General features: G+C 45.5%; 8 protein-coding genes across 8 annotated transcripts; 5 read left to right on the forward strand and 3 right to left on the reverse strand.

The window, feature by feature from the left end:
* Positions 1–441: 441 nt before the first annotated feature.
* On the forward strand, positions 442–1,860 carry KUCA_T00005713001 (uncharacterized protein; the record flags this gene model as incomplete). Its single annotated transcript, XM_022601663.1, has 1 exon — positions 442–1,860. One exon carries the CDS (start codon positions 442–444, stop codon positions 1,858–1,860), a length of 1,419 nt encoding a protein of 472 aa, XP_022461703.1.
* A 166-nt stretch (positions 1,861–2,026) lies between these two features.
* On the reverse strand, positions 2,027–3,577 carry KUCA_T00005714001 (uncharacterized protein; the record flags this gene model as incomplete). The annotated part of the gene is made up of 1 exon (XM_022601674.1): positions 2,027–3,577. The coding sequence occupies one exon, from the start codon at positions 3,575–3,577 to the stop codon at positions 2,027–2,029; it is 1,551 nt and encodes a 516-aa protein (XP_022461704.1).
* An 854-nt stretch (positions 3,578–4,431) lies between these two features.
* KUCA_T00005715001 (uncharacterized protein) lies at positions 4,432–5,784 on the reverse strand (the record flags this gene model as incomplete). Its single annotated transcript, XM_022601686.1, has 1 exon — positions 4,432–5,784. The coding sequence occupies one exon, from the start codon at positions 5,782–5,784 to the stop codon at positions 4,432–4,434; it is 1,353 nt and encodes a 450-aa protein (XP_022461705.1).
* Positions 5,785–6,027: 243 nt separating this feature from the next.
* On the forward strand, positions 6,028–7,893 carry KUCA_T00005716001 (uncharacterized protein; the record flags this gene model as incomplete). Its single annotated transcript, XM_022601697.1, has 1 exon — positions 6,028–7,893. One exon carries the CDS (start codon positions 6,028–6,030, stop codon positions 7,891–7,893), a length of 1,866 nt encoding a protein of 621 aa, XP_022461706.1.
* A 508-nt stretch (positions 7,894–8,401) lies between these two features.
* KUCA_T00005717001 (uncharacterized protein) lies at positions 8,402–9,370 on the reverse strand (the record flags this gene model as incomplete). Its single annotated transcript, XM_022601708.1, has 1 exon — positions 8,402–9,370. One exon carries the CDS (start codon positions 9,368–9,370, stop codon positions 8,402–8,404), a length of 969 nt encoding a protein of 322 aa, XP_022461707.1.
* Positions 9,371–9,619: 249 nt separating this feature from the next.
* Positions 9,620–13,378, forward strand: KUCA_T00005718001 (uncharacterized protein; the record flags this gene model as incomplete). Its single annotated transcript, XM_022601719.1, has 1 exon — positions 9,620–13,378. One exon carries the CDS (start codon positions 9,620–9,622, stop codon positions 13,376–13,378), a length of 3,759 nt encoding a protein of 1,252 aa, XP_022461708.1.
* Positions 13,379–13,598: 220 nt separating this feature from the next.
* Positions 13,599–16,578, forward strand: KUCA_T00005719001 (uncharacterized protein; the record flags this gene model as incomplete). The annotated part of the gene is made up of 2 exons (XM_022601730.1): positions 13,599–13,715; positions 13,777–16,578. The coding sequence occupies 2 exons, from the start codon at positions 13,599–13,601 to the stop codon at positions 16,576–16,578; spliced, it is 2,919 nt and encodes a 972-aa protein (XP_022461709.1).
* A 365-nt stretch (positions 16,579–16,943) lies between these two features.
* Positions 16,944–20,024, forward strand: KUCA_T00005720001 (uncharacterized protein; the record flags this gene model as incomplete). Its single annotated transcript, XM_022601741.1, has 1 exon — positions 16,944–20,024. One exon carries the CDS (start codon positions 16,944–16,946, stop codon positions 20,022–20,024), a length of 3,081 nt encoding a protein of 1,026 aa, XP_022461710.1.
* Between the last annotated feature and the right edge of the window lie 367 nt (positions 20,025–20,391).

The following is a 20,391-nucleotide window of genomic DNA, read 5'->3' on the forward strand; positions in this document are numbered from 1 at the left end:
TCACGCAAGAAGTTGAATGACACGGAATTAGCTGAAAGTTGCAAGTATTTTGTAGCTTTTCTTGGTCAGGATGCTTCAACTGAGAAGAACAACAAACCTGGTGTAGTAGATGGTGATGATCTGGGCACGCCGCACCCATGCACCGCCACACCAAATTGCGGACTACACCCGCCATGATTAGTGGCACAACATGTCCTTCCCAATCGGGAAAAACGAAAACATGCAGGTAATTCTTAAGGTCTTCAGATCTGATAAACATATCTTGAGTCCCCGATCCAGTTCCCTGGAGTTGTTGCTTTCCGCTTAGTTGCTTGGAATAAACAGAAAAGGTGCCAATTGAGCCGATATATTCGCTAACCTCAGCAGCGTGTTTCTTTGTTTCTCGCTTTCTTGCATTTGCTTCTTCCGTCATATGGCCATACACATTGAAAAATCGCTACTATGACTACTAGAACATTCTTTGACACTTTCAAATTACAAACAACGAACCTGCTTGGCCCAAGCCTCGGGTCGCTCGGAATACTTGACGATTTCGAATCGGGCAACACAGATTTGGAGGACATCAATCCCTCACTGCTGACCGGACAAGTAGGTAACACCCGCCAAGGAATCACGGAATCCCTTGCTGTTTTTAACTTCAAAACCTATCTCGATTCTTTTAGTTTTGATCATGGCGTGAAATCGCCGGTGGCCGACCTGGATTTCGCCAAAACCTCCAAAACCACACTGGAACATTCGTCTCCTTTAGAGCTGTCGGCCTCTCCGCAGACTGCAAATGCCAAAAACCAAATGGAAGAGGAATTGGAAGATTTATCACTAGACGAGATCGACTCTCAGGTGAGATCCAATATTTACGAGGCGTGGAGGGACCACGAGAGGATGGAAGAGGATGACTTCGATATGCACTTTGATAGCATCCCAGATGGGCTTCAGTCGCAGGACATGGAGGATCTGGTTGCGTTCGGTGTAGGTTTTGAGGATTTTAGCTTTGACAATATGGTCGAAGACGAGGAATGCGAAGTTGTTAGTGAGGGCCAGATGGGCTCCAGTGTGGATAGATACGGAATAGAACAGAGACAGAAAATTCTGGGGAACAGCCAAATTCCAAGACCGCAGCATGCATACCAATTTCCATCGTCGAGAATATCAAAGCCAAGCGAGCTTCAGAACGGATTCCAAATCCATTCCGACTTTGCCCAATCACATCCCACCTCGTTGCCCTTTGCCAGGAAGTCCTCGGCTGCTGCGGCTACTCTTTCTGAGGTTACAGCCAGAGACCTCAACTTCGACCACGACCATGATATACACTACGAGACTGAGACTGGAGTAACAGATTCCCCTAAGAGAGTATGCAAGCCATTGCATTCCATAATAAGCAACATCGCCAGACCTGTTCTCATGCACAGGAAGAACACTCTGAATCTCATAGTGGATGCGGAAAACGGAGACATGGACGATGCCACCAAGTATGCCACCGAGATCAACTCGCAGAACTGTGAGGGCATCCCCATCCCAGAACGTACGAACGAGCTGGTGACAATCCCAGCTTCGGGCGAAGGACGTGTTCGCAAAGCCGCACTAATTAGGGCCGTCCTGGTCAGGAACCAGCACAGTCAAGGGCATGCAAGCACGAGCCGGGCTGGCTTCTATACCGAGAGCGAGCACGAAGCGTACATGATGCAGCACAACAATGGTACTGCTGACCAATGTAATACTAGGAACGGCGTGTCGAAAGTGGCACTAGTCGGCGATGATAATAAGGAGAATTCGAGGCCAATGAAGGGCTATCTGAAGAAAACGCCGATGAAGTCAAAGTTGCGCACAAAGAGGGTCCAATGGGCAACCTCGCTGGAGTGGTGATGAAATAGAGAAGTAATTCGATACATAAGCTTGAACCGCTTCAAAATGCATGAATTTTCGATATTGAGTAACTGAGTAACTTTGAGAAGATCATATGGTTTGTATTGCTGTCCTGTGGTTCCATCTAGTCTTTTAATGCGACCTTATAGAGCTATCCATATAGTGTTCACGCTTGGTGTTCCTCGGATCTGTCTTCTTGATTCTGAGGGGTGTCGTCGTTCTTATCATTTCCCTCGCTTTGATTATCCGAATGAAGAGATACCTCTGCTTCTCCGCCCTCTTCTGATTGCTCGTCTGTGGATGCTGACTCTTCCGAAAGAGCAGCAGCAGCTTCAGCAGCAGCTTCAGCAGCCTCCTCGGCAGCTCTCTCCTTTTTGTACTCTGCGCTCTTGTGGATCGGCGTGTACTTCAAGTTGGAACTACCATGAGGTCTCTCGAAGCCGTGCACGTCAAAGAACTTTGGAATGCAACTACGATGGCCCCACGTAAATTCGTCCTTCGCCGAACAATCACACCTGCCCTTCACTCTAACATCAAAAGCACGGGGACAATCCTGGTTTGGCTCGTGAAAATAGCCTGTTGAAGGGAAGAACTGCAGTTTGTCCTTGCTCAAGAGCAACGAGACAGCCATGGTATGAATCGGGGCATCCCCCCATCTCTCGTAGTATATTCCACCAGCACGGTCCAGATAGTCAAAGAAGTGTCTATATTTGTCTGATCTGAAAAATTCCAAGTCTGCAATCTCAAAGTTGGACCAGAAATGGCACATGTTGAAAGACTTGCCGTCATCGTCAGACAGAAATGCCATGTTGTTGTCTGGTGCGACTTTGTCGGGGTACTTTTCCTGATAGTTCAGTACCTGGTCCCATAGTGTCTCCACTGTGGTGTGCAGTTCTAGTGGAGCCATGTTAAAGCCATACACTTTTTCGTTCTCTCTCAGCACGGTGAAGGGATCGTACAAGATATCGCATCTGTAGTCCACATCGGGCTCCACTCTCCAATAGTATCTATAGTCCTTCATCACCGGCAGATCATAGAAGAACCCTGAGTTAAAGCGACACATGTGTCTGTAGGATTCTGAAAAGCCATATTTCACTCTCTTTCTGCGCATGGCCCTTCTGGTTTTCGTTGCCTTTTTCTGGTCAATAAACTTGGGCATCGACCACATTTCTTTCGGTATTTGCACAAATTTGGAAGTACCCGAGCAAAAGCTTGAAACTGTCTCGATGAACTCCTTCGTGAATGGTTCGTCATTGGCGAACACCCAATCATAGTGGTACCGTCCATTGAATCTATCCTCAACAGACCTTATAGACTTGAGAAGTCCAAACTTATCGGAGTTTCGCACTAGCGAAAAGAAAGTTGCATTTTCACGTGTGTTTTCTGAGTCCTGGTATAATCCCTCGATTGTGACCATGGCCATTTGGCCGTCTTTCACTGATGAAGGCCGCTGCTTTGCCTTAGATTCGGTGTCTGATACCCGAGTAGGCGATTTCAAAACCACGTCGTCTTGGGCACCCTGGTTTCCCAAAGATTTGAGAGTAGATCCCCTTTCACGTTCCAATGAATGTGGCGCGATTTCAGGCGTGGTGGCTCCGCTTCGTATCTGTGCCGGCCTGGAGAAGCCTCGAGGCAGCAGGCAAACCAACACCAATGCTGATAATACCAGCATCAACAAGATGTTTCGCACCTTTCTTGTGAGTCTCAGGCTCACCATGTTTCATGGGTCAAAAAAATGATATATAACAAAACAAATCCAGCCAGTTGAACTTGAGCTTGAGAGTTCTCGCCAGCAACAAACCTAAGCAATGTCTATTACAAAGAACGTTCTGCCTGGTACAATCGCCAGTATCTCAGCTTATTTCCTGCTGAACCGTACAAAACCAAAGAAACAATGGAAACAAAACCAATGCAGAATAAATAAAAAAACACCAACAGCTCACGGGTGGATCTCAGCAGTATAAGCCTCTCAGCAGAGGCCACACACTTTAACGCACATTACACATTCGGTATCTTTAGAAGCGCCTTCGTTTCTGTGCCGGTACACGCATTCAGGTACGTAGCACCAGAGAATTTTCGTGGATTCACCCATTTGTGGAGGGATTTGGATGATTAAATTAGGGTAAATATGTACAGAGTTTTAGGTTTCGTTTTCTGAACATAGTGATATGTTGTTTTTGAAGTTTTATGATTCTTTGCAGTGGAATGTTGTGGAGTATTGTGGCTATCTTGATATGCTGCATTGCCGTGCCGGATCGGGTCGGTCAATCTTCAGTACCCACCACCATCACATTTGGCCATTGGATGCCAAACTATGGGGTTTTTGTTTAAAAGATAGGATTATTGATGATATTTTCAGCCATGTTTGTGGACTCTTCCTTTTTTCGGTGTTTTTTATGTTAAATCCGCTGTGGTGGCTTCCTTTTCGGTTTCCCACTATATTTCAAATAGTTTAAGATTTCTGAAAAATTCGTGTAAATCCAAGAAAGGCCTAAACGCGATTATTACCACAGGATATCAGTTACCGAATTTTCAGCTATTAGGGAATTAATTAATTATTAGTCGATATCTCTAAGTATCTCTAAGTTTTTCCACAGCGCCTTTCTCTTCTCGGGCAAATACCTCATCTGATCCTTCGTCTACTTCTTCCTGAACAGGGACAGCCTCTTCTTCGTCTTTAGCCTTTAGCTTTAGCTCCAACTCCTGCTTGTACTCAGGCCCAGCATGGATCCATTTCTTCATGAACTTGGTCAAAATACCTGCCGTCAGAACTTGTTCCGATTGGTAAAGCACCAACGGCACCAACAATTGGCCCAGGTGCGGACTATTATCTCCGTACTGAGCAGTGACTAGGGAAACTCCCAAAGCGGCGGTTTTTGCGGCCCCACAAAGTGCAATCGCAACTGTGTCTCTTCTGTTGTAGTAAAATGGTCTAAAAAGATGATAACTCCAGATATAGGCGGTTGAATGCTTGACTCGATCCGGTTCCTCCTTGAAGACCTTGAGCAGGAAAATGGGACGCGATATCAAAAAACAGATCACGGTGAAAAAGACGTAGATTCCGACGTTGAAGAAACAGATCATTATTATCGATTGGTGTGAAACCGCAGTGAAAGCGTGTTGGTAGAAAGCAGTGGAGAAGGAGGACCACATGATCAGAACCAACATGAAAGATCCAACCTTGTTGAATTTGGTTTTGGTGTAAAAGATCTTGACTGGTTTGGGAAAAAGATTTTGCAGGACTTGTCCCACAAACAAAGGAATGAAAACGGAAAGACCAATCTGCTTGAACACATCTTTGTATACTCTCGTGACAGATGACCCATTAGCAGGATTGGCGAAACTCCATTCTCCCGTGGTAAAAAGTTGCACAAGAGCTGGTGTAATCACAGCACCAAGTACGTTTCCTATGAAGACCTCACAAAGCGTCAGCAGATCGTTTCCGTCAGCCTGTTTGGTCATTACCACGTTGGAAGCGACAGTGGTAGGACAACAAGCAGTGACAATGAGCCCCACTAGCATCCAATCTGAAATGACAGCATTATGCGCAGCTCTAATGGCACAAGCAAAACCGTATAGAATTGCGGGAGTGATCAAAAACTGCAAAACTAAAACCACAAGATGGGCTCTCCAATGGCCCATGTTTTTCATCAGACTCTTGGTAGACATAGATAGCCCAGATCCAAGAAAAATCACCGCAACAGCCCCATAACCAATACTATACTCGCCACGTATTGTGCCTCCGTGTCTGGCAAAACTAGGGTATTTATAAGCCAGGGCAACGAAGATAGCCAACGCCTCGAAAAACCAGTACGATATCATCTGGGCCTTGATAAATGACAGTACTTTGTACGCCCAAGGGGACTTTTCTTTTAACCAGGTCCTGCCCCTGTCCATGCTGGACCTCACACCAACATTGGCCATAATAGACGCTAGCAAGCGAGTGGAAACTCTTTAGAAGATAGGCCTTGAATAAACAACTCAGGAGCGAAAGCCGTTCTTGTGCTGTCATCGTAAAAGAATGACGGTTTTGAGCCACAGTCGTGCGAGGTCCAAAGGCCGGGGCACGAAAAAAAAAATCTCTTATCGATGCCATTATGTATCAGGCATCGCGCAATCTGGAGATTTATAGGGTGTTTCTTGTTCCGTAGTGTTGTCCTCAGAAATATGGCCAAGAAGGATAAAAAGGCGAAGGAGAACAAGAAAGCCAGAGCGGCATTGAAGAACGAAAAAGCAGGCAAGAAGGCCGAGCAAAAGAATAAGAAGAAGGCTGTCAAGTTTGGTGATAATGATCTCGAGGACGACGTTGACATTGACGAGCTGCTAAGCAACCTCGCAAAAGAGCAGGAGCAGTTTGAAGCTATCAACATAGAAATTGTGAAGAGACCTTCCAAACGTCTCAATGGAACGCTTGTTGGAGCCATTAACAATGGTAAGAAAGAGCTGGTACTGTTTGGTGGTGAGACTTCAGACTCTCAAACAGTTCATTTTTACAACGACTTATTTGTCTATTCGGTTGACAATGACATCTGGAGGAGATACACCTCGAAAAACAGCCCGTTGCCGCGTTCTTCGCATGCCATGTGTTACCATCCCTCTGGAATCTTTATTATGAACGGAGGTGAATTTTCTTCGCCAAAGCAGTCCACGTTCCATCATTTTTCGGATACTTGGATTTTGGACATCCAGTCGAAGGAGTGGAGTAAAGTGGACACCAAGAAAGGTCCCAGCTCGAGATCTGGTCACAGGATGACTTATTGGAAGAATTACGTTATTCTGCATGGTGGGTTCAGGGATCTTGGAACTAGCACCACATATCTTAACGATGTTTGGTTATTCGACATCACCACCTATAAGTGGATCCAAGTTGAGTTTCCCCCAAACCTTCCAGTTCCAGATGCCAGATCTGGCCACTCTCTGATTCCTACTGAGGAAGGTGCTATTGTGTGGGGAGGATACTGTAAAGTCAAAGCAGGCAAGGGTCTGCAGAAAGGCAAGATGTTGAGCGATGGGTGGAGTCTCAAGATGAAAAGTGATCCCAAGGGAATAAGATGGGAAAGAAGAAGGAAACAAGGATTTCAGCCTTCGCCTCGTGTTGGTTGTTCAATGCAACCCCATAAAGGCCGAGGAATTCTGTTTGGTGGTGTGTATGATTACGAAGAGACTGAAGAAAGCCTTGAGTCTGAGTTTTACAACACCATCCTGTCGTATAACTCTGAGACGAACAGATGGTATTCGTTGGCATTAAGAGGCAAAAGGGCCCAGAAGTCGCAAGTTATCAAGAAGGATAGGAACAGAGACCAGGACCTGGAGGAGCTTCTGAATTCGATCCTTGCGAAGGCCAACTTAAATGACAATGACGAGTCTGAGGAAGCTGAGAAGGTTATCGAAGAGGAGGTGGAGGAACAGCAAGAGAAAAAAGAATATGTCATAGCCACTCAACTACCCCATCCCAGATACAACGCCTTGACCACTGTTTTGGATGACAAACTGTATATATTCGGAGGGGCTTGGGAACGAGGTGACCAGGAGTTCAATTTGGATTCCATGTACAGTGTTGACCTGGCCAAACTAGACGGAGTCAAGGTTTTCTGGGAAGATCTTTCTGAGCTTGAAAGGGCTGACTCCGACTCCGACGAAGATGACTACTCCGATGACGAAGACGGCTCCGATGACTCAGAGGACGAGGAAGTCGGCGATGATGATGAAGTTGCTGAAGAAGAAGAGGAAGAGGAGGTGGAAGAGGTTGAGCCCGAGATTCCCGACGAAAGGCCATGGTTACCTCACCCCAAAGCTTTCGAGTCTCTGCGTGACTTTTACCTTAGAACAGGTGCTGACTTTTTGCAATGGGCTATCTCCAGTAACAGAGAAGCCAGGGGAAAGCATCTGAAGGGCAAGTCCTTTGACCTCTGTGAGAGCAGATGGTGGGAGAGAAGAGACCAGGTTCGTATTGAAGAAGATGGCCTGGAAGAGGCGGGTGTCACTGATGTTATTAGAAAGGACACCACGGTCAAGACCACCAAAAGAAGATGATGCAAGGATGGGAATCTTCTGCTTGTTCCTGCTGTATAGCTGGTTTGGACTGTGAGAAAGTTTGTCTTAGCAAGAATCATAGATGTATAGAAAAGGAGTTAAACAATATACCGTTCAATAGATAGAAGTCGAAAAGGGCGGAAGAGAGATTTCAACTTGGCAAATGCTTTTCTGTGAAACCAAATAAGAAGGAGTTGAATAGGAATGTCATCCTTTGCTTGATCCAAGAAACAAGAAAGAGTTGATATTTAGCAGTGCTGGAACCAAAGCTGTCAAATTGTTTTGAGCCGCACGCAATGCCAGACCAAAATTTCAACCGGAGCATGCAGTCTCCACAGCCGTAGGGTTCCTTGTCGCAACGGTTCAACCATCTACAATAGAATGGCAAGAAAGTGATAAGATTACTCAAATAGTTTTATTGATATCGCGATGACATGAACGACCTCTGTCACCATTTTTTGAGTGCTATGCCAGTATTAACCTTTATTACTATACAATGTGTGTTGGGCTACGCAAAATGAATACCCACCTGGTGGAAGGCAAATAAAAGCTTCAAAAAATCCGTCTGGTCCAACTTACTGGATCTTTTCTCGCCAAATCCAGTTTCCTGTAACACCTTCTCCACCTTTTCCTTGACCAGCGCACTGAGGTCAGCTTTATCATCAACTTCCATACCGCCTCTCTCTGCTGACAGCACGGCAAGGAAGGTCTTGTAATTGGTCTCGAGAATCTCCAGAACCTTCGAGTTCTTGAAAACTGCAGACAAAGTTTTGTTCTTTCTGTTGAAACAGAATCTCAGAAGACCATCCCACTCGTTGAAATCGATGTTGGGTCTTGGGTGTTTGACCTCGATTCTGACCACCGAGGATTCAACCTTTGGTGGTGGTCTAAAATTGTTCTTGCCAACCTTCATGATGTGTTTGACATTGGCCCACATCTGAACATTGGCACTCAGACGATTGTACAGCGCATCGCCAGGTCTGGCTGTCAAGATCATTGCGAACTCTCTCTGGAACATCAGAACTGACACTCTGGGCGGTCTTGGCAAACTCAGCAATTTGAACACAATCCCCGAGGAAATTTGATAAGGAGTATTAGATATGCAAATATCATGGTATGGTAAAGTCTCGTGCTTCATAAAGTCACCCATGACTATCTCCAGCTTTTTCTGTTGAGGAGTGCCTTGCACTCTCTTCGTCAGCTCAGCAGCCATCTTGGGATCCACTTCGCATGCTACCACATTTCTTGCCTGTTCCAGAATACGAACAGTTAAGTTACCCGTACCTGGACCAATCTCCAGAACAGTGTCTGAAGGCCTTATATTCGCCTTGTCCACGATGGCTTGCGCTATCAGAGGGTTCTTCAAGATATGCTGACCCAAGTCGGTGTTGAACTTGAACACCTTGTTCATCTGACTATTTGAGTCACCCACTGGGCTGTTCTGGTGCGACAGTCTCTTTTTGTCTGCTTTTCCCATTCCTAGAAACTATGACGAATATTCTTCCCGTACTCTATTTACTGTCTGATTCAGTACTGAGATCACATAAATTTTTTTTAACAAAACCTATTGAGTATCACACACCAAATCTTTGCACGTGATGACTTCCAGTCTGTAGAGGAGTAACACGAAGAATGCACAGTAATCATACAAAAGAGGTAGCACATCATTAGCGATCCTATTCTCTCAAAGACGCGTTTTAGATAGCCGAGTGGGGGGAATTGCACTATGCAGGATTGTTATTCTTTTGTCGTGCCTGCGATGGTGAAAACGCTGGTGTTACCACTGAACAACATCCAGCGAGGTGACTTCGAGAAGTATTATGGAATGCTGGACCGAACAAGAGAAATACGGCTCGTGGATCTGACCCCGTCTCAAGGACTATTCAATCCGCAGGGTTACCCCCATGGAAGGATATTATACGATCACAAGCTTCGGGATACGTATTCCGAGTCCCTATTTCTACAGGACTTAGAGCCATTCAGAAGAACGTTTTTGGTGTTTGGTCTAGTGAAGTACGATCCAGAACTCTCAACAACTGAACTCAAAGTGTTGATGTCGAGCCTACAGCGAGAATACCCAAATGTTGTTTCGCAAGTGATTGTGATTTTTGAATGCCCAGAAGAGGACCAGTTGGGCCAGATACCTGGAGTGTTCAAGCACAAAGGAAATCAAGGCGATAACCAGACCAACATGGAAACGCTTGTCTGCGACATCACTTCTTATTTTATTTCGGCATTGTCATCGTATGCTGTGTCCTATCAACACATGACGTTACGGTCGCCTGGTGAGTTCCAAACCGGAAATACAGCAACTGGTCTTCGTAATTACGACACGGCTTCTCTGGAAAAACAAAAAAAACGGTACTCGACATTTGACGTGAACTCGACTACAGCACAAGACAAGAACCGAGCTATGAGGGCGAAGGGACGCAGAAACAAGCTGATGGGCAACTTTTACTTGCTCATAGGCCGTCTGAGCGATGCGTTGAAAGAGTTTTGCGACGCTCTCATCATCCTCAAATCCTCCAATGACTGCCTATGGATGGCCTCGGCACTTGAAGGGCTGGCTGTTTGTATCATAATATTGACATATCTGGACGTTCCATTCACACTGCCCGCTACAGTCCACTCGTTGTTGGTGGGAAGAGAAACCAGTACATCACAACTATTGGTGTCACCAAGCTCGTCACCAAGAACCTCCTTTCAATCGGTTCATTCAACGTCGCGGAATTCCCCTAGTCTACCAACAGCAGCACCAAATACAATCCAGTATTCTCTGGCAACCGTTCCGGAGCTGATTTCAAAAATTTACCACAAAGTTGTATTCTATTACAGACTGTCATCGGCATCACCGGAAGACTTTGTGCCATCGCTTGTATATTATGAAAGTTTGCTGAGATATGTGAAGTTTCTCACGTTGATGGCTGTTTCCGGCGAGCTGAGCCCGTTGACATTGAGATCTTTAGTGAGAGGGCTCCCACTGGAGGAGTCTGGTGATACTATCGATGTTAACTTGAAGGCTGAAATCCTGGCTTATGCGCAGGACTTTTCAAAGCCCGAATTTTTTGCCTTGAACATCTTGGACAGATGCCGTCTCTACGACAACCTTGTTCCAGTTTATACAGACTTGAACTTACACAGAAAAAGGTCACTGCTTATCAAGCAGCTTATAGATACAATTCTTCCGAAGTCTACCAAGCTAAGTACCCGTGACAAAATTGTTTACAACAGCGAAGGAATTCCCGAACTACTGGAAAACGTTCTGAAAACATTTGGAGTTGATCCAAAGACCGAAAACGAGTTCCAGTTCCAATGGGTATCAATACAAAAGTCTTTCTTATTCCGGTGCATTGAGCTATGTGAGTATCTTGACGAAACAGAAAGCAGCAGCAATTACGCTTTATTCTTACTGAAGCATTTTCGCAAGGTATTGAGCGAGCAAGAACAACGAAGAGTCTTTGAGGTGGTACAGAGATTGGGCTCTAATACGACCTCCAACTACTGGGATGTGCATCTGGTGGAGAATGCTGTTCCAATCAACCACTCGCTCCCGTCTGTGCCCCATAGACGTTCTGCAGGTACTACAGATAATAATCCGATCTACAACCCGTTCTCCAAGCAGGAGAATGAGGAAGTTCCTATTCTAGTTCAGCAGGAGGTATTCGAGGCTACAGTCACATTTGCAAATCCATATGCGTTTGAGATATCAATCTCTGAGATAGAGTTTTGTGCGAATGATCCAGAGTTTGTCTTGGAGACGTTGTTAAATCCTAAGGTATCTTCTGCCGGACTTGCCGAGGCCGTTGAAGGGAAAGGCACAGTCGTGGTCAAACCTTATTCGAGGGTAATGCTATCGATATTCGGCATCCCTAAATCTCACGGAAGTCTAGAGATCGACGCAATAGCTGCCAGTGTGGCAGGATGCAAAAAGCAAAAGTTTCAGATAGGGTTGGCAAAGGTCGGAGCCTTCAATGCCAAAGTCGATGGAACTTACGGAGCATTCACTTCTGAAGATATTACCATTCAGTCAAAGACTCTGAAATTCGAGGTCATTCCTCCTCAGCCTCTGCTCTCTTTGGTGGATGTGACGTTAAGCAACAATTGGGTGATGCTTTTGGAAGGAGAGTCCAAGTATTTTGATATCATCCTACAAAACTTTTCGAAGACGAGTGCTAACGAGCTGGTCTCCACTTTTATGGACTCCACCGTTGAGCCTTTGAACATGGCTTTGAGTAACAAATGGTCTCTGCCAGCGAATGAGGTGTACGAAATCGAGTACTATCTGACCAAAAGACCCGCGTATAAGATCCTGAACAAAGATTCACTCCAACTGATCGAAGGGCTCGAGAAGTTTGCAATCAATATGGAGATCATTGGAAAGAGGGGCATGAAGGAGTCCAGCATTTGCTTTGAATATGCTAATGTCGATATTGCAGCCTCTGAAGCATTTACCAGGAAACTCAATATCCCCATCAATGTGACAGTATACCCAAGTATCGAACTCCTTGGTTGCGACATTTACCCTATCTTATACGACCTACCGAGCTTCAACGAGTTGGATTCCAACGAAGAACACTGGAAGTTTTTGAGGGAGGTGAAAGATCAGCAAGGCTGTCTCTCGGATTACTGCCTACTTGCTCTTGATGTAAAGAACTCTTGGGGCCAGAAGCTGCAGGTTTCCTTGGACTACATGGGCCATGATATCGATTCTGAGGAGGTGGAAACTGAGACTGAATGGAAAAGGACCCCTGCATTTTCTTCAAACTTCGCGATATCTACAGGCAGAACTAAGACAGTACTGGTTCCTGTCAAGAGAATCGACTTTTGCACAGAGAGACTAGACAGACCCATTCCAGGGTTGGCCAACAAACAGTTCATCATTGACAAAAAGATGCCCAGAGCTGAACAGCAGTTCATGAGGGCAGCCTTCTGGTACAGACTTGAACTTTTGAGGAATCTTCGTGGAAGCTGGAAGGTGATTGACGAAGTTCAACTTGACGAGCAAGGAAAGGAAGGCTCACGCTTTGGACAGATCGATCTCAGAAGTATACGTCTTTCCTCCAAGATGGTGAGTATTCTGGAAGTCGAGAAGATTGAGATCAAACTAAGATTACTGAATGGATCAGGAGATGAGGTGTCTTTGGAAAAGATCGCTCTTAACGAGTTTTACACTGTTGAAGCAACGGTCGTGAACAGATCCTCAGTCCCCGTCAAAGGGATGTTTAGACACGTCCCAACTCTTCACTCACAACACCCTTCTGTGGAAAAAAGGATTTTGTTTAATGGCGTTCTACAGAGAAGTATTGGCGATGCCATTAGTCCAGGCAGTTCAAAGTCGTTTGAGTTGGGATTCGTGGTGTTGGTGAGAGGAGAGTATGAGTGGGGAGCCATTTTTGACGAGATGCCACTCAGCCCCGGCCAGACAACGTTTGCAAAGGGAACACAGCACGTTTTAAGACGATCATTGGTATTCAATGCGAATTGAGCCAATTGAGACACTAGATATAGATTATTTGTATTAATATAGCCATGAACAATGTATTATGGGTGTAGAAGCATTTGATACCTTTACTACCAGTGTGGAGCAGGAAACCCTATCTCAAATGGCAGAGCCTTCAACTGAACAAGCTTCGTACTACAACATGACTGTGATCATTCGATAATCTTCTACTTCAAAGTCTTTCTCCAATTACAAGAATCACAAAATGCCAGGCTCAATTTCCCTTGCTCGAGATTGGGATCTCGGTCAGGAACAGAGATATTTGGCTATTGATCCTTCTGGGGAGGAGATTTCGCTTTACCAGACTGACAATACAACAGAAGTGAGTCTTGAAATCAACGAGGAGCGCCTCGGATGTACCTCTTACTAACATATTGCTCCAGGACGAAGATAAGAATATTTTCAAAGTGGCATCAAGAGGGGGCTTCGATAGCATTCAATGTCTCCATTACTCCAGGGCTGATGTGGGTATAACAGCCGTAGGGCAATTGAATGGTTCAGCATACATATTTGACATATCGTCCCCTCAGTCCTCATTACTCAGACTGAAACCCAAGCAAGCTAGACCCTGTAACTCTATTGGATTGAATAGCCAGGGATTGGTTGTTCTTGGCTTTGATAGAGGTCGCCAGGATCACAGTGTACAGATATGGGATATGCAGCATTACTCTCGAAGCAGTTCGAATGATCACATCACCAAGCCCCTGGTGAAATACGTGCAAAACGAAGCAATTCTTTCAACCACATTTCTTGAGAACGAACCAACTAACTTAGTTACCGGAAGTTACAAGTTTTTGCGTGAGTTTGATGTTCGTTCTGAACAGCCATTGTACCAATTGGCTACCAAGTGTACCTCAGGTGTTACGGTGGACCCGTTTAATCCTTATCACTTTGCCTCCTATGGTGACGATGGAACTGTCTCGTTCTGGGACAGAAGGAAGATGGTGGCCAATACGGCCAATGCCTCCTCTACGATTATAAGTGAGGCTCCTCTGCTCACTTTCAATAGATTGCTATCAGACCAACGCAAATCGAACCCTGCGTTTTTCAGGTTCTCCACCATCACTAGAGGTGAATTTTCCGCTTTGTTTTCGGGTGACCTTGTCAAAAGGTGGCAATTGGGTTCAATCCCAGCCTCGAAACAAGGAGAAAGGTCAAACAGCGACCCTGCCAAGCCAGAACTCAAGCCCAAATCTGGCAAATCACTGTTTGTGTCCAAGGTATCAGATGTAAAGACCAAATATGAAAGGGTGATATCATTCGATTACTCTCCCAATTTGAATACTGAGCACGGCATAGATCTTGTGTGTATGAGACAGTCTGGATCAGTGTACCGGATGCACGTGGTATCAAGTCAAGAAGCTGTGGAGTTCAACGCGTTCAACGATATCACGTTCTCGGGACCAGTGGGAACTTTTACCAAGATGGTTAAGGATTCACTGGACGATGATGCCGACCAAGCCGAGACCGCCTCTTTGACTGAAGCTGCATCCAAGAAGGATGACCACTCTCACGCGATTTCGTCTACCTCAAATGCCGCAAGTGATACCAGTGAGACCGACAATCTGAATGCAGAAGAGATGGATATAGATGACGAAGATGGGGATGAAAGTGATGTTTCGCGCATGTTTGTTTCGGATCTCCTGATGAAGCCGGACGTTCTATTGGACAACGATATATGTTCGACCATAAGGCGAAGGGCCAGCTTAGGATATGGTGTTGATCTCGCCCATAACATGTCTATAGTGGACCAGCAGCACACAATTGGCTCTCAAGACCATCTAAGGAACATCTGGAGGTGGATGGATATTATTGCAAACAATGTTGCCCAGGGTCACATGATCTCTGGTGACTACGATCTTGGTTTCTTGGGTGTGTTAGGCATATGGCACGGAGTGGACGGATTCCAGAATCAGAAGAGATACCGTGGCGTTGGTGTGATGAACAACGAGGATCTCATTCATGCCACTAAATCTTTAGTGGAAAGACGGTTTGCACAGATCAAAGCAGCGTCCAGTTCGATACTCCCTGTTGAACGTAAGAGCCAGAAAGAGTATCAAAGACGGCTTTGCATGTACGTTGCTGGATGGGATTTCGGAACGAAAGAGTTAAACGAAAAATATAAGAACTTGGTTGCCAAAGAGCAATACGAGAGAGCGGCTGGATGGGCAGTTTTCAATGGAGATGTTGGCAAGGCAGTGGAGATTTTGAGCAACTCCAAGAGCGAAAGACTCAGAATAATGTCTACTGCCGTTGCAGGATATCTTTCCTACAAAGATTCACCAATGAACAGTATGTGGAGAGACCAGTGCAGAAGATTGGCCTTAGACTTGGAAAACCCATATTTGCGGGTAATCTTTGCCTTTATTGCCGATAACAATTGGTGGGATGTTTTGGATGAAGCTGCTCTGCCTCTCAGAGAACGTCTTGGAGTTGCGTTGAGATTCCTGCCCGACAACGAACTCACTGTCTATCTTGATCGCATAGCCAAAAGCGCTATAATGAGAGGAGAAGTGGAAGGAATTATTTTGACAGGAATAACTCCAAAAGGTATCGATTTACTGCAGTCATACGTGGACAGGACCAGTGATGTCCAAACTGCATGTATAATAGCCGCTCATGGATGTCCTAGGTACTTTAGCGATCAAAGAGTGTCTTCATGGACTGAAAGCTACAGGAAGCTACTCAATAGCTGGAGCCTGTTCAGTGCCAGAGCCAAGTTTGATGTCTCCAGAACCAGACTATCGAAGACAATGGATGGAAAGGTGACCACGAAAGTCGTCCCCAGGCAGGTTTACCTACAATGTGTCAAATGCAATAAGAACATTGCTGAGACCAAAAAGTCCACCGTGGGAGGATACGGTATTGCAAAGAGTGGCTACGTCAAAGGATTCGGGTCAGGAAAATTAGGTCATCCAAACACGAGTTGTCCTCATTGTGGATCAGCTCTTCCCAGGTGTGCCATTTGTTTGTTGCCTCAGGGAGCTCCGTTGCCAAAGGAGTATCTCATGCTTGAAGGAGAGGTTGATACCCCGGAAGTGAAAATAGCATCGCAGTTCAGGGAATGGTTCAGTTTTTGTCTTTCATGCAATCATGGAATGCATGCCGGTCACGCCGAGGAATGGTTCTCCAAGCACTACATATGTGCTGTTCCAGATTGCGATTGCAAGTGTAATAGTAAATAGAATAGAAGCTGCCAAAAATGTACATTTTGGTTACATAAGCAAGGCAAATGGGCTGATGTGCACCGACTAAATTACGATTCAAGGCGGTGCGTTTTCACACAGCCCTCGCGTGGCAGAACGCTTGAGCATTCTCTCCAACAAACAACTCATATCTTACCATCTCGAGCAAAAACCGCAAAGGAAAGGGCCGTGGCATTCGTTTTAATCCAATACTATTCGGGTCGCAGACTAGATCATCTAGACGAGGGTCCAATTCTGGAAGATCAACCAATAGGCTTGTGTTGTTTCATAAACATAAAAACCAAACAAGCTGGGCAACTATCGCCAATCCAAAGCCCTACAATCCATTTGAAGATTTTCCCAAAATGTCTGATCCCACTGACTCAAAAGTTCAGGATATCCTCAAGAAAATCGAGAGAGAGAGGAATATAAAGACCGGAGCGGCTAACCTCAAGAATCGAACAACAAACCAGGACGTGATCCAGAAATGCAACGCCTCAATCAGAGATGCTCAGACAAACATAGATTATTTGCAGCAGATGCTGAACAAACTGCAAATTGATCAGCAAGGATCGAGATCACCTGATCGTTCGGTACAGAGTGCTACTCACGGTCAACAGTATCACGCTCCTTCTGCGACTTCAAGCGATGGCTATTCGAAGCCGATTTTCTCTTCCTTAGATTTGTTAAAGTACGAGTGTCCCTCTCTTGGTCATCGTATTCAGTACATGCTGCAAGAATTGCAGCTGAAGTTGCAGGTCGAGAAGAAATACAGGGAAGCCAACGAGAAGATGTTCAAGTTGTATCAGATGGAAGGAGACCGTCGCAGTATCGCAGCTGCTGGAATCGGTAGAGTCGAGGGAGACCAGAAGATCCAATTGCTTACAAAAGCGTTGAAGCAGTATCAACAGATGCACATAGACGTCGATGAAGTCACCAAGGAGACGGCTGTGCTAAAGACCTTTCCCAAGAAGCCTCTTTCGGGTATCCTCACATTGAACATATCGTTGATCAGAGCAGTCAACCACATCGCGCCAGCTCGATTCTCTAAGGGACCTGAAACAATGGTAAAGATCACCGTTGACGACATCGAAAAGGCCCATACGAAGTTCTCCAGAAACGGAAAATGGAACGAGGAGTTTCACATCGACGTGGAGAAAGGCAATGAAATTGGTATAACTGTTTACGACAAGAACGGTGATCATCTGACTCCTGTGGCTCTTGCATGGTTCTCATTGGCAGATGTTGCCGAAGAGATCCGTAGGAAGAAGAACCGCGGAGACGAAACGGGCTGGATGAGTGCTTCGTTCGTTCAAAACAACCTGACTACTGGAAACAACATACCCTCCAGGCCTAGCACGGATCCTGCTGTCCATCCACAATCCTCAGATGCTCTGGTAAAGACAGGTGGTAATTCCAGCTCCGAAGGTAGCGCTGCGGATTCTTCAGTGACGTTCTCCTCCTGGTTTGTATTGGAACCGGCTGGTCACATTCTTCTTACTTTTGGATTCAGTAAAACTTCTGCATTCAAAAACGGCTCCCGTGGAGATGCTGTGAATGGACTGCTCCGTCACGGTGCTATTCGTCAAAGAAAGGAAGAGGTGTTGGAACACCACGGGCACAAGTTTGTGTACAAACAGTTCTACAACCTCATGAACTGTGCCATGTGTGGCTTTTTCCTTCCGTACAGTGGATACCAGTGCGAGGACTGCCGTTTCCTATGCCACAAAAAGTGTTATGACAAGGTGATTACGAAATGTATTTCTAAGTCCAGCGCTGATCGCGATCCTTATGAGGCTAAGTTGAACCATCGCATTCCTCACCGTTGGGAGCTCGTCACCAACAAAACTGCGAAGTGGTGTTGCCATTGTGGTTATGTACTACCTTTGGGCCGCAAAAATATCCGCAAGTGTTCGGAATGTGGCGTGGTTTGTCATACTTACTGTTCGCATTTGGTCCCTGATTTCTGTGGTATGACCATGGAAAGAGCCAGTCAGATTCTGTCTGAAATAAAGCTCACTCAGAACGCTATTGAGAATACTAGGAAGGCTACCACACCATCTGCCGCGCATGCAAGATTACCAAAACCGGTAACGTTGCCTGCTAAAGATCTGCCTCCTATTCCACCTCAGACAAATGTTCAAGAATTGAAAACGTACCCTGGTACTGGTCCTCAAAGCCAAATAAGTGCCAAAGAACCGATACATAAGAGTTACACGCACAGTCATGACCCAATTGCAGATGGTTATAACTACGACTCTTCTAAGGCCGCGTCGACCACCCAGCTTTTGGAACCCTCAACATATGACATTGCCGCTGCTAAGACAGAAGTACCACGTGTATCCGAAGAAAGGGAACGTACTCGTCGGACAGAAAGCAGGGTTGCTAGGCCTACCGGGCCTAAACCTCATGATGGGGAGGCAAAACATCGTCATCGCCACAAATATGGTCTTGATGATTTCAACTTTCTGGCGGTTTTGGGTAAGGGAAACTTTGGTAAGGTTATGCTTGCAGAATCCGTTCACACCAAACATCTATGTGCAATTAAGGTTTTGAAAAAGGATTTCATCGTCCAGAATGACGAGGTTGAAAGTACGAAATCCGAAAAGCGTGTTTTCCTCATTGCCAACAAAGGGCAGCATCCTTTCCTTCTTAACTTACATCAGTGCTTCCAGACCGAAAACAGAGTGTACTTCGTGATGGAGTATATCTCTGGTGGTGATCTGATGTGGCATGTCCAGAAGGCAAGGTTCTCCTGGAGACGTGCACAGTTCTATGCTGCTGAGGTGCTTCTTGCGCTGAAGTTTTTGCACGAACATGGAGTCATTTACCGTGATTTGAAGCTGGACAACATCCTCCTCACTCCAGATGGACATATCAAACTGGCTGATTATGGGTTGTGTAAGGAAGAGATGTGGTATGGATGTACTACTGCAACGTTCTGTGGTACTCCAGAGTTGATGGCGCCTGAGATTTTAAAGGAACAGAAATACGATAAAGCGGTTGATTGGTGGGCCTTCGGTGTTTTGTTATACCAGATGCTTCTGACAAAGTCTCCCTTCAAGGGTGAAGACGAGGACGAAGTCTTCAACGCTATTTTGACGGACGAACCATTATATCCTATCCATATGTCGAAGGAAGCTGTTGACATTCTACAGAAGCTGCTTACGAGAGACCCTAAGAAACGTTTGGGAGCAGGTCCAAGTGATGCTGAGGAAATCATGGCTCATCCTTATTTCTCAAACATCGACTTCAACGATATTCTTTCATGCAACGTGACTCCTCCTTACATACCAGAGATCAGAGACCCTCGTGATATATCTTATTTCGACGAGGAATTTACGTCTCAAGCCGCGAAGCTCACGCCAGTCAACTCGTTACTGTCGCTGTCGGTGCAAGAACAGTTCCGTGGGTTCACTTATGTGAGTGAAGACAGTGTTGCATAAGAGGAGTTCTCAATTAATAGTTATGTTTGATTTCCCTGTTCCCCAAGACTAGCTAGTCCTAATACATGATGTTCAGTCTCTAAGCCAAGCCTGTAGCTATGTCTAATCTGAGCGAAGAAATATCAAAAAAAAAAACCAAAAATAGGGAAACCCCGTTTAATATCACCGGTAACTACGCAATTGTCCCTATTGAGCTTTTTGCACAAATATTTGCAGAAAACAGGTTGACATTTCTTCATTCATTGCTTATCCCCAATATATCCTAATCGGGTTAATCACCAAACACGACCATCATTAAAATACATGCATTACCCTACCCAAACTCTTTGTAATCCACAGCACTTAGCGTGCTCACGTGTACGCCGGG

This window comes from Kuraishia capsulata, genomic scaffold (assembly GCF_000576695.1).
Source record: "Kuraishia capsulata CBS 1993 genomic scaffold, Kuraishia_capsulata_scaffold_7, whole genome shotgun sequence".
Lineage (NCBI taxonomy): Eukaryota > Fungi > Ascomycota > Pichiomycetes > Pichiales > Pichiaceae > Kuraishia > Kuraishia capsulata.